At 47.9% G+C, this 13,222-nt stretch overlaps 1 protein-coding gene across 2 annotated transcripts in view; it reads right to left on the bottom strand.

The window, feature by feature from the left end:
* SPOCK1 (SPARC/osteonectin, cwcv and kazal like domains proteoglycan 1) overlaps nt 1-7,819 on the bottom strand; it is a 504,733-nt gene extending 496,914 nt beyond the window's left edge. Inside the window, exons 1-2 of one of the 2 annotated variants that reach the window (XM_012808762.1) lie at nt 7,713-7,819; nt 6,896-7,081 (exon numbers count right to left, since the gene is read on the bottom strand). In XM_012808762.1, coding sequence (XP_012664216.1) covers nt 6,896-7,081 — 186 coding nt within the window. In that variant the 5' untranslated portion in view covers nt 7,713-7,819. Of the gene's footprint in view, nt 1-6,895; nt 7,290-7,712 lie in introns of those variants that run through there. The other variant, XM_003782166.2, reaches the window with a different exon arrangement.
* Between the last annotated feature and the right edge of the window lie 5,403 nt (nt 7,820-13,222).

The following is a 13,222-nucleotide window of genomic DNA, read 5'->3' as shown; positions in this document are numbered from 1 at the left end:
AAAAAAAAAAAAAAACCAGTGTGTGACCCCCTAGAACTTCTACCTATCAAAGACTATAAGCGCATCTGCCTATTCTCCTCCTAAAAGCTTTCCTTCCTCAGGAGTTCACCCAACAGGCATGCCTAAGATGGATGTTCAAATCAACAGAATGCTTGTTGACCACCTGTGGTATGTGAGGTATGATAAGTTTAAGTTGTTCAGGAAGCATCCAACTATTAAAGAAGCTGAAATATAGATACATACAGCTATAAATTGAGAAATAATACATGAAAGTGCTACAGGAGTTAATATGAATAAAAATTATAGCTTACACTTACTGGGGATTTACTAAGCCACATAGTGTGCTAAGAGCTTCACCTGCATTGACCAAATACTGTTCAGGCTGCCCATGAGGATTGTTAGTCAGCGGACAGCTTGTTGACATATGCCTATCAGACATCCCTTTCCCCATAAGGAACTACCCTTCCATGTAGCACCACCCTTCAATCATGAGATCCACTGGATCCTCTTTCCCTACTCCTAGACCCAGCCCCAGATAGGTAAGCCAGGGGACTAAATACAGCACATTCTACCACCTTGGCCAAAGTGATTGATCAAGGAATGAATACACAACACAGTTAAATCACTCAAACCTCAAATCTGGGACTTTTGTTGGCACTGTTGAGACTTGGCAAGATGGAATATGGTGATGTAAATCTGTAGGTGCCATAAGCTGCTACCTGGAGCTAATCAGCCCGAGAACAAAACCAAAGGAAAGATAAAGCCCAAAGGAGGGGACCAGGAAGACAGAATGACAGACACATACAAACCCCAAGTCCTTTAATATAACTTGAGCCCCTGGATCCAGCCTTACATAAAGCCATGGCTTAGCAGTGGAATTTTTAGTTATACAAGTGAATAAGTTTTCTCTTCCATGTAAGCCAGCTCGGCTTAGGTATCAGTCACTTGCAATCTAGAGTCCTCACCAATAGAATATTATCCCTACTTAACAAATGAGGAGTCAGAGGCTCAGAGAGGATGAACCACCCATGACTGCTCTAAATTAAATTAACCATGTAAGGTTTTAGAGGGAGTGGCAATGGTAGTGTGCATTCAGACCAGAACCAGCCTACTCAGCTGCTCAAGGCATTACTTTCTTTTCTCTCCATCCACCAATGCAAAAGTGGAAACAAATAAGTTGCCTTGCTGTTGCCCCTTTCCTTCATGGTGAGTTGGCTTCGTATTTAGCTCTATGCTCGCTGAGGGCAGCCATTTGGAGTCCCAGCTTTACACAGATCTATTAAATTCTTCAGCCTGGGCACTACCTTCTTTCTTGGTAGTGCATAAAAATGGTGACTCTTAGAATTGTTGGCATCTCAAACCAGGCAAAAATGGTTAAAAAAAAAAATACTTAGAACCTTGGGCAAATTATTTAATCCCTTACAGGAAATTCCTTTTGTTTGTAATATCTCGCCTGAGAGAGAAGACCAAGTGTGAGCTTGGGTCTTATTAATTTCCCAAGACACATACAGTTACTTCACCATTGAAAAGACAAAACGAATCATCCTGAATGTGTCTGAATTAGACAGTGAGTGTGGTTAGTTTGAAATATATTGAGCAAATGAATAAGAAATGATTTATTATAAAATATTTAATTACTAGCATTACTTTTGAGCAACATAAAATGACTGAACTAATGATGAGGTCCCATTCCTCTAGGGTAATATTACAGGTATGATTATCCATTTATAGCCACTTCTTGGTTTTGAAAATAGCTTCACTGGAATATGAAAGAGTACTTATCCTCTCTGCAATACAGTTCAGCTGAAATACTATGGTGCCAGGGCTGGGAAGAACCACGGAGAGGCAGGAAACTCAGCCAGAAAGGTCAACTGGAGTGAGAAGTTCTACCACGTAAGACCACTCAGTGTTTCTCCGGCAAGGGCAAACTGAAGGTGAGGACAGAGAAGACAAGCATGTCCATAGGCCTATCAACTTTTAAACTGTCCCTTTATAATGGTTCCTGTGAAATAATTATTTCTCTCAATGGTCATCTGGCATAGGGGATTTAAGATAGTGGTTCATTAAAGAGAGTCATGATCACAAACTCATTTAAGTCTCCTTGAACCTGTTTAATCAAAATGATTTTCTGCTACTCTCGATTACAAGCTGAGTTTCCGTGGTGACAGATTAATGACTGATCCACTAAGCCATACCACCTCTTTTGTCACCAGCGCCACTGACTGAGCCAGCCACTATTTTATTAATAAGCCCCACTTGCCCTTGAAACTCATTATAGCTGAGATGTTAAGATCAAATGAGCAGATCAGATGCTCGCTGCCACCTTGGTTCTGCTACTGAGACCACTGAATCCCAGAGAGTATACACCAGAAGGAAAAAGAATACAGGCTGGTCCTTGTGCTCCTGTTAGAATTACAAACTCAGGTCACTCTTCAGTGAGATAAATGCCAGCCAAGGCAACACTTCTGATTCTTTGGGCCTGCTAAAGGTAATTATCCAAAAATTAAATGTCAGGGATAGTTTGTGTGTGCAAAAGAAGGAAAATGTCATGTTTGATGTAAGCAACAATATTATTTTAATCAAATCAGGAGCTCATCATTAGGAGAAGATAAGCCCTCACACAGCACCCGCAATAAGCTGTGACCACCTAGCTGACCATCCCACTGTCTTAACCTAAGGTTCTTCATGGACTACTCTAACCCACAGGCAGGGAAAACTTGCAATGTGACATTGCTGAAGGTGCACACCCAAATCCACTCAACTCCTGATTGGCTGTGGTACACAGTGAGACCGTGTTTCAGACAGGCTATTCTAGTCCGGGTTTTTCCATATCTCCAGCTCTATAGTTTGACCAAGATTCTTTACCTCCCAAAAAACAGGGGATGATGATAATGGCACTTCTCCCATAGGACTGTGATGAATATTAAAGGAGATCATATATGGAAAATATCTTAAATCATGCCTGGCGCACAAGTATTCCATAAATACCAGCTAATATCTATTTCTGTAATGTTTTAATCTTTCCATTACAACCAGTACATATTACTTTTATAAATTTAAAAAACTCTTCTTAAAAAAAAAAAAAAACAGAATAAGAACTGTGATCACATACATTAAAGGATTCCATCCAGCAGACAGGAGGTTACATGAAAGAGATGACATTTCTCTCATTCACCCTTACAGCCCAGTGCCTTCCACATGGTAAACAAACTATGTATTGCAATGAATGAACGTACATATAGAGATGAGAATAAACAGCTGAAAATTTTCTTACAGGGATGGTTATGGAAAGCCAAAGGCAAATCAGATTCTAAAAAATAAGAAGAGCAGTTGTAGCATCTTGAACTCTCAACCTCAAACCATGAAGGAGTTAAATGCATGACAGCTGGAAATGGAAAATTATTGTACAACTTAATGCAAACATCTGCCTTTATCTCCTCCTCCTTAATATTGTATTTATACAAAAGTCCAGACTTCCATCTGGCCAAAACATCTCAATTGCTAGTCCTTACAAAAGAATAATGACCAAATTAATAGACCACAAATACATTTAGGAGCAATCATCTGAATATTGTGGTATTTCTCCTGGATCCATAACTCCAGGCAACAACTCATGGGATAGTTCTGAAGGTGCTACTTCTTCAAATAAGGAGATAGTAAGTATTTATGTACCTTAAGGAATAGGACATATTTCAACACACTGAGTACAGGCTGCAGGTCATCTCTGGCAATGTCGCAGCATGCCCAGCAGTAAGGGGAACATGGAGCACACATCTCACCATCACAGTTATTTCAAAGTTGGCCCAACAACAACCAATGGCTATAAGCAACTCTCTAAAATGAACCCTTAGCTTTCAGTTTCCCAAGTTCAAAAATCACTTCTAAATCTCTCTCTCCCAACTCCAACAAAACAAGAAGCCGGGAGGAGGGCAAGAAGTTGTCTTTCACAGCAAGTTTCAGAAAGTGACAAGCATCATAGCAATAATATCAGGACACATCCTTTCCAAGTTATCAGTAGCTTTCACAAAGCAATTAAAAAGCAAAGAAGATGGGGCTTTGTCAACCTCAAGGACTACTTCTGTGAAAATGAAATGATCAGGCTGGCTGAGCAACTGTAACACTAACTGGGGTTTTAATCCACTGTCCACTGAACAGCCAGTTTCTATAGACATCAACCTTTTACTCCCTGATCCGAGAGGATTCAGACTTTGTGACTACTCCTTGTAAATGACCCAACTATAGACACTTGGACTAACCCTAAAATAGCATCTGGTTTGAGTTTCACAATACTTCAAAGAATTTAATGACTTTAAATTATGTTTGAGCCACTGCTAGTGTCTGCAAACTCCAAAAAGCATACGAAATGACTGATGATTTAAAATGTTTGGGATTTTTTGAACATTTTTAGATGTTTGTAATGGTTTGCTAGATCAAATAATCATTTTTTTAAAATACACTGCTAGACTGAGTGCCTGGCTCATGCCTGTAAACCTAACACTCTTAGGAGGTCAAGGCAGGAAGATTGCTTGAGCTAAAGAGTTCAAGACCAGTCTGAGCAAGAGTGAGATCCCATCTCTACTAAAAATAGAAAAAATTAGCCAGGCATTGTGGTACACACCTTTAGTCCCAGCTACTTGGGAGACTGAGGCAAGAGGATCATATGAGCCCAAGAGTTTGAGGTTGCTGTGAGCTAGTTTGAGGCCATGGCACTCTAGCCTGGGGCAAAAGAGTAAGACTGTCTTCATAAAAAATAAATAAATGAAGTAAATAAAATAAAATATGCTGCTAAAAATATTAGTTTAACATCTAAAAGTCTTCTGGAAACAAAAAAGCAGTCAGTTGAACATAAAAGCTTTATTCTTTTTGTTGTTATGTCTTGAATATTACCCACAAGAAAGAAATGAAGAAAAGCCCAATTTTAACAAAATTTAAAGCTAAATGAGAATTGAGAATGCCATATTTGTAATACAGAGACTAGAAAACCTTGAACAGGCACAAAAGCACGGTAAGTCTTTCCACAATTGAAAGAACCAACAAACACAAGCATTTTCAATCTGACCCAGCTGCCCTGAGAACCAAAGCATCTGTAAAGGCAGCCCTGCGCCTCCAAACCTGGGCCAGTTCTCCCATCTCTAGCAGACTTCAGCATCTGGCTGCTCCTCAACTCTAAGACATAATGATAGAAAAATAAAACAAAAACAAAAAATTATTTCTGTCCCAGGTGAGTTCTTCATGGTTTGGGCATCTTTTTCAGCCAAAGTCAAAGCAGGACTTCTTTGTCCTCGGCAGAAAGGGGATACAGATGGTTAATAGAGCAGGTCAGAGATGGGGCAAGGTGTGGCAGGAATCTCACTGGAGTAGAAGGGGGGGGGTTTATATCTGCTGCAAAAGTAAGGCCCCAACAACTGTGTACCAATTAAAAAAATTGTTAGTGAAATTATGAGTTTTTAAAAAGGTCCCAAATAACTGTGTATGTTCAATGAAACTGCCTGAAAGGCCCTTCCCAAGAGAAGTAGCCCAACATTGACTAGAAAGAAGAAGAGGAACAGAGGAAAGAGAGATAAGTATGTCTCCACACAAGGCCATTGATGCTTCTGCTCCCTGCCCTCTGGAAGGGGACCAGGAGAGGGTGCTCTTTAATTAGAAAGTACAAGAAATCATCTGAGGTTCATTCAGTTCCTCAGCCCAGCTCCCTCTTTTATTCTCTCAGCTAGGGCTAGGAGCACTAGGAATGGGGCTAGGAGGAACCCAGTAGAGGAAGTTGACCACCTCAAAAATCTGAAACTACATGCTGTGATAAAACAAGGGGCTCTCTGGTATGGATCAAATTATCATTTTTTTTAAATATATGCTGCTAAAAATACTAGGTTAACACTTAAAACTGCTCCAGGAATAACAACAGAAAAAGGCAGTGCATTTGAATGTAAAGCTTTTCTCTTTTTGTTGTTAAGTCTTGGGTATTTTTACCATATTTAAGGCCTCTTTGAGCCAGGTATTCCTAAGGTTAAGTACCATAAAATATGGCACTTTTAAGTCCACTCAGAAGAGCAAGGCCCCGGACACCTGAGGCAGCCCTTGGCAGAAGCTCCCACATCACAAAGGAGATGCCACCTGCTGGGAAGACAGCACCATGGGGTACCGCCCATCCCACTTCCTCTGGGGCACACCTGGGGAGTGGCAGCCAGCCTTGGAGCAGAATAGCAGCATACCTGCTTCTAGATGCCCAGGAATCACCTTCTCCCCTCCCAGGGCTCTCCCTGAGGCGCAAACCTCTGCCACCTACTCTATCCTTCAGGGTGAGGACCAACTCCAAAGGCTTCCTGTTCCATTTTCCCTTACCCTACAATAGTATGGTCATAAACACCATACTACTCCTCAAATCTTACCAGGACTCCAGCCATGACTCTCCCCCCCCCTAGGACGTTCCCCCCAGAACCTCTCCTGCCTGCAACACCTGACTCCCTCATAGGTGAGCTGGACTCACTCCTAAACCTAACCTTTCCGGGAGGGATTCTTCTGGCACATCCTAGACACGGTCCAAATCACTGCTGCCTCAGGGAGGTTTTTCTTCAGGGCTTGGCGAATTCAACCATAGCCCTTAGATTCTCTTTCCCCCACAGCTGCTGGTGATGTGGGCCACATGGTAGTGCAGTCCCCTCCCGAGTCCTACAAATAACACACACCTGGACCACAGGTACCAGGCAAGCGCATCAAGCCTTCAAAGTTCTGTTTAAAGTTCTTCTCAGGCAAGGTGCAGCCCAGGAACCACCGACTGACAAGCCCCAGTGGGAGACCTGCCCCCGGCCCTCCCCTGCCCGCATCAGAGGTGCTCTCTCCTCTCCCGAGAGGTCCTCCGCCCCGCCCCGCCCCGCCGGGACTGGGCGCGGGTACTCACGTCTCGGAAGCGGTTCCAGTACTTGTCCCGGTCGTACTGGGAGACGGTGCTCAGCCACTGGTCATTGTCCAGGAAATTGCCGTGGTTGGGGCCCGCGCCCCCGGCGAGTGCGTCCAGGTGCCGGCTGTCCACTTGGAGGAAGCACCACGCCGCGGCGGCCGCCGCCAGCACCGCGATCGCAGCCATCTGCGGGGCAGGGGACACGCGGGCGCGGTAAGCCCAGGGCAGGCGATGGCCAGCCCCTCGCCGGGCGCCCGGGCGTCTGAGCGCCTCGGACTCCGTCCCCAGCCTCGGAGACCGGGATCTCACAGCAGGGACAGAGTCATCCCTGACACACTTGGGAAGCTTGTCGCGGACTAAAGACCTAGGGACGCCCCTCACGAACCAAGGACTCAGTTACGAATGAAGAGGCTGCGTCACAAATTAGGGGCTGCTGTCAAACTACGGAAGACCCCTCGCCCTCATTCTTCAGGAACCCCGCAGACCGCTGCTCTCGGGCCGGGGGCTTCAGAACCCCGGGGAGCCCGCGATCCGCCAGCGGCGCTGCCACAGACGGTGCCCACCGCTTCGGGGCAGGGGAAGGGGAGAAGAGGGCTCCGAGCAGCAGCCCGGGCTCCGGAGAACGGGAGTGGGGGTGCGGGCTCTGGGGGTCACCGGTCCGCAGCTACCAGAGAGGTTCCTCCCACCCGCCCTGCGGCCTCGGCGGCGACAGGGGCGCGAGGACAGAAACCCAGGCCCTGGCCCTGCCGCCCCCGGGCGGTCGCGGGGAGGTCCCAACTACGCCAAGTTGGGGCGCCGCGTTCCGCGGGGCACGTACCTGAGGGGCCGGCCCAGGTCCCCGCGTCTGAGTTCCTCGCGCTCCCGTGGGGCGGTCGCCGAGAAGGGTGGGCGCCGGCTCGCTCCCTGAGCTCCTGCCACCCGCCGCCGCCGCCGCGCGTCCGGCCGCTTTGTGAGCCCGCAGCGCTGTGGCTCCCCTAGCTCGCCGGCTCGGGCGCGGCGTCCGCGGGCGGAGGAGCCGAGTGCGCCAGGCGAGGCCTCTGGCGCCCCCTGGCGGCCGCGCGCTGCGGTGCCGCCCTCCGACAGCCCCGCCGGCCGGGCCCAGCCAGAGCGTGGCTCTTCACATCTTAACGCCGGGCTGGCCAACGTTGAGGCGTCCACAAAAGGAAGGTCATCAGGCCCCCCAGATCAGAATCACCTTGGTGGAAGCTGGGCGTAGGTGGCACACCCCTGTAGTCACGCGTACGCGGGAGGCTGAGACGGGAAGATCACAGGAGCAGGAGTTTCAGGTTGCCGTGCCCCATGATCGCGCCTAGGAATAGTCGCTGCACTCCAGCCCAGACAACATAGTGAGACCCTGTCTCTTAGAAAAAACAAGAATCACATTAGTAGAGAGAGGAGAGAGCGTCTTTTAAAATGGGGATTCCTGGCTCCCAGCACCCTCCCCCTGCATCTGCCGAATCAGCATTCCTTAGGAGGGCCTCCAAGTCTGCACTCTCAAGGAGCTCCAACATGTGCTCCTTATGCCCGGCAAAGTTTAAGCAGCACAGCCTTGTCATGCCCTGGCGAGTGAATTTCTGCACTGTGTGTCCCAAACCAAGTGGATACTTGCATCTGTATATTTCCATGCTCCATCCTGAGCCCACTGCTGTCAGTCCCTTCAAACGGCCTCTCTAGCTTCCATTTCTGTCATTTCGGCATCCTCCTGACCCCACATTGGCCCTGTATGTATTTCTTGGAGTCTGCTGCTGTGTCTCCCCCAGAGACCTGGCCCTGGGGCTTACCTGCTGGGATTTCCTCTTGGGGAGAGAGAAGAATGAGGAGGGTTAGACCAAGCCTTTGGGGACAGGACACCAAGAAGCAGGAGGCTGGCCCTGTCCCCATCTCCCCCATCCCCATTTCCAAATACTCACTATGTTTGATTGAATAGGGCTGGAAGGGACTTAATGCCTTCCCTTGCCTGAGTACAGGTCGTGCTTCCCTGCCACCTTTCTCTGTACAACTATACTTCATTCCCCAGACACCTGAGTGGTCTTTTAGCACAAATGTGACCTTACTGTCACCCTTCTCCCCTTAAAACAAACTTAAGACTCTCCATGATGCTTCCTGGTAGAGACAAAACTCCCAGCTGGCCCTGTATACCTGGCCCCAGCACACCTCACTGGCTGCCTCTTACCTCACTCCTTCCTCCTTCCCTGACTTCCTGGATAGGCTGGCCTTGGGTACAGACTCCCTCCAGCACTGGCATTCACTTCTGCCTGGGCCACTGCCACCCCCCCCCCAACATAAGCCTTGTAATTCACCCCTCTGCCTACTCATTCTCAAGTCTTCAGAATTTCTGTGCCTGTGGACCAGGCCAGGAACCCTTGGGACACTGTCCTTGAAAACACAACACTTCTGGCTATAAGCTCACTGGATGTGGATTCACTTACCATGGCCCTGCCTCCCACCTGCTGGAGCTCATAGAGAGCAGAGGCTGTGTTTGTTTGTCTTGTTCACTGGTGGGTGTCCCCCAGTGCTCAGAGCACAAGCTCCTGACACATAGCAAATGCTCAAAAATATTTGCTGAATAAATGAATGGATGAATGCCACCCAGCCATGCCTGGATCCATACTTTTCAGCCAACAATAATGTGTGATATGTCATGTAGTAAGTTGTGCTGCAAATAATTTGGTTGTGAATAATAGTTTAATGTGTGCAAGCTGGTAATGATTTTTCTTAAAAAACACCAGCAGAGCCATGGTTATCCTGACATTACTCTGACTGATTTGCATTCCTAGAAATGTTCTTGCAAAAGAGAAGAGTGGAGTCACAGCTACTATGTTGGGGACTGCACATCATCCATGGTTTATTTTATCATAGGAATGTTTAGGTGGGTGTATCAGAGTGGGAGAGAGGTTTAGAAATGATGAAGAGAGTGTTTCTTATGTTCATAGAAAACCATGTAAGGAGCACTTCCCCATTTCTCTGCCCAATTTAACAGCAAAACTTCAAAGAGTTGCCCCCAGGTGTCATGTTTGCCTCCTCACCTCCCATTCATCCTTCAACCTGCTCCAATCTGCCTTTCGTTCCCACTGACTGAAATGACTTGGCACCATGGCAGCCCCCTCCAAGTACCCTCGTTCCTCCCCAACTTGGCAGCTAAGCGGTATCTGCAGGCCCCCATGGCTCTAGCCCTCCCTGCTTTCCTGCTCCCCGGGGTCATTCCTGATCACGTGTGTGCCAGAGCTTCTCAGGGCTCCAGGCGCACCCTCTGCCCCAAGCACCTAAACCCTTGCCCTGGGCGCTCACATCCCCTCCCACGCTGAGTCTCCAGGCACATTTCCAGCCCCGAGGTGTCTGAAGACTTGCAACCATACAGCCAGCTTCATACTTGGCCCCCTCTGGCAGTGCCTCATAGGTGTGTCCCCCATCACCAGGCCAAAACGGCAGTCTGGATTTCCCTCCATGAACCTGTGCTCTCACTCATCCCTATTATAGTAAATGAATCCCTGTCCACACAGCTGCGTAAGCCAGAAACCTGCCAGTCACCTTCAATTCCTCCATGTCCTTGCCCCATTCTTCCTGTCCACCTGCCAGCTGGTCCGTTCCATTTCCCAACTCCCCTCAGAGCCAGTTACTTCCCTCCACCTCCAGGGACAGTACCCATTCCTCTCGGCTGTCATTTTTTCACCTGGAGAACTGTAGTAACTGCTTAACGAGCTTCCTTGATTCTTTCCTTTCCCTTGCAACCCATTATGCACTCAGAGGTGAGGGCAATCTTTTGAAAATAGAAATCACTCCTCACATAAAACCTTTCAATGCCTTGCTGTGACACTAAAACAAAAATTCAAACTCTTTCCTAAGACTGAAAAAGCCCTGCACCATCTGGTCTTGTCCCTCTGCCTCTTCCTTCCCTAGATTCTGTCCACATTTCCTTGCGAACATACAAAGAATGTGCCACTGTAGGTCCTCTGCATTGGCTGAGCTCTGTGCCTGCAGTGTCCCTCTCCCTGCTTGTCACAAGTCAGTTCCCTTCTTCATTGTCAGATCTCAGGTCCGTTGCCACCTCCTCATAGAAGCTTTCCCTGGCCATCTCATCTAAAATAGTCAGTTCCCACCCCACATCAATATTCCCTATTGTTGTACCTGGCTGGTTGTTCCCTTAAGAGTATTTTGTTCCTTTCTTCCTCTTCCTCAATTCAAATATTAACTCCCAGTGGGCAAACACCCTGTCTTCTTCACTCTTGTACCCCAGGCTAATTGCCAGGACCTGATATTCAGTGGGCATTCAATAAATATTTATCCAGAGGATGAATAAACGAATGTAGCAAATTTCATAACCCTTAAAGTTTGAAAACCCGAGCTGCCTAGAGCCATTTCTTTTAGTCTCCCTTAAATCCTTTGTTCTACAGATCCAAGCTCTGCTTTTCAAGGGGACTTGTCCCCAATTTAATCAGAGGGCATCTGCTGCTGGCCAAACTCCAACTTCACAACTGGAATCTTCCCCATAACCACCCACCAGAGTGAGATCGGCAGCCAGAGCTGCCCATGCAGGTGCGCGGGGCTGGGTCTGGCCTGAGCCAAGAGAGGACATAACCTTGGAGCAGGGGCAAGGAGGCTGGGAGCTGGAGACCTGCCATCAGCTCAGCTAGCACTCAAGGGGAGAAATGGCAGATTTATTCGGCTGTGGGAAGCACCCGGGAGCAAAATCAATACTGAGCCTTGGGGCTGTATTTCTGCTTTTCATTGGCTTACGCACAACTATAATAACTCCTTGTTTTAACATAGTTCTTATTTCCAAAGAGCCCCACATGTTTTATTTGCAGTTTAATGGATCCTCAAACATGTGCTACTGGGGAGTCTGAAGCAGATATAACTATCACCATTTTATGCTGAGGACAGGGAAGCACAGAAAGGTTAGATGATTGGCTGAAGGTCACAGGAAGACAGAAAGTTGGATCTGGTAGTGGAAAGTTCTGGGTGCACCCCCCCTCACCCCAGTTCAGGATGCTGCGCTGGCTAGAATGAGTCACTTATTAGGCTCAATCCAATAACAGAAGTGCCTTTAATACTTGCCTTGTCACCAGCCCACATTTACGTTCAGCAGCAAACTCCTATCTGCCTGCTACATGGCATCTCATTTCACTGTCTCACTGCCAGTCGGAACTCGTATGTTCAAAACTGAGAGACTGAGCTGCATTCCCCAGTCAAACCTGCTTGTCTTCTTGTGTCCTCACCTCCAGAAAAGCACCACCACTGCCCTAACCCTACTGTCATCCTGACCTCCTTCTGAGCCCCCACATTCCACGGCTCATCATCTGTCCAGCCTACCTTTCTACCCTTCCCAACTGTACCCACCCTTCCCTGCCATCAGACCTCTGGAGCCCACTCCCACCCCTCTCCCCTGTACTCCACAGAGCCCTTACAAGGATTTCCATCTCCTCACTCACCACCTGTCATTTGTTTTCCACACAGGAGCCAGAGGGGTTCTCTGTCCGTGAAAAGATCATGACTTCTCTCTACTTACTTCCTCTGCACCCAGGTGGAAGACTAGGTACCACACCCAACCCCCTGTGCATCCTGCTAAGCCCAGGAGCTCCCAACCCCCTCTGCCCACGCATCCCTGTCCGCTCTCCCCAGGCCTTCCCTACAGGACTCCCTACTGCCTAGATGCTCTCCTGCCTTGCCACCCTCCTGTCCAGGCCCCCTCACCCTTCCAGTCACCACTTCTCCAAGTCCTCAGAAAAGGTTCCCGCAGCCTCACACTCACCACAGCTACATAACTGCTTACTGTCGCTCTCCCCCAAACATGTGGCAGTGCAAAGGTGGAGTCCAGGTCTGAGTCTCACTCATTTGCTGCTGAACTCTTAGTGCTTAAAGTAGCTGGTACATAGCAGGTACCCGATAAGTACTGAGTGAGTCAATAAATGCTCATAGCTCAACACAGTTATTACCTTCCCTTCTTAGAAGTAAAGAAGCTCCTGTGTTTATGTGGAATATTCCAATCCCCATCACCTCTTGAATCCCCAGTCACCTCTTGGATGGAAGTTGGGACAATGAGGGAATGACACAACCTTCCCACTTGAGAGCGATGCTGGAATACATCTTGGAGGAGGAGTAATGAAATAGATACATTTCTCCACACCATTGAAAACAGCTCACCCAGCAGGGCCTATAACTTTCACCAACATGTCAATTTCACCTATCGATTATATGCATTCAGCGGCAAGCTCACTCCGTCTCCAGCATCCCCCACCACCATCCCTGCCCCAACACCCACGCCTCCTTGCTTTACTCTCCCCACACAGTGCCGTAGCATACAGGTGACCCAGCTTGGGAAAATTTGAT

The sequence above is a fragment of the Otolemur garnettii genome, unplaced genomic scaffold (assembly GCF_000181295.1).
Source record: "Otolemur garnettii isolate 467f Iridium unplaced genomic scaffold, OtoGar3 scaffold00003, whole genome shotgun sequence".
In the NCBI taxonomy this organism is placed as follows: domain Eukaryota; kingdom Metazoa; phylum Chordata; class Mammalia; order Primates; family Galagidae; genus Otolemur; species Otolemur garnettii.
Note: the sequence above shows the minus strand (reverse complement) of the source record. Positions and strands in the feature narration are given on the sequence as shown.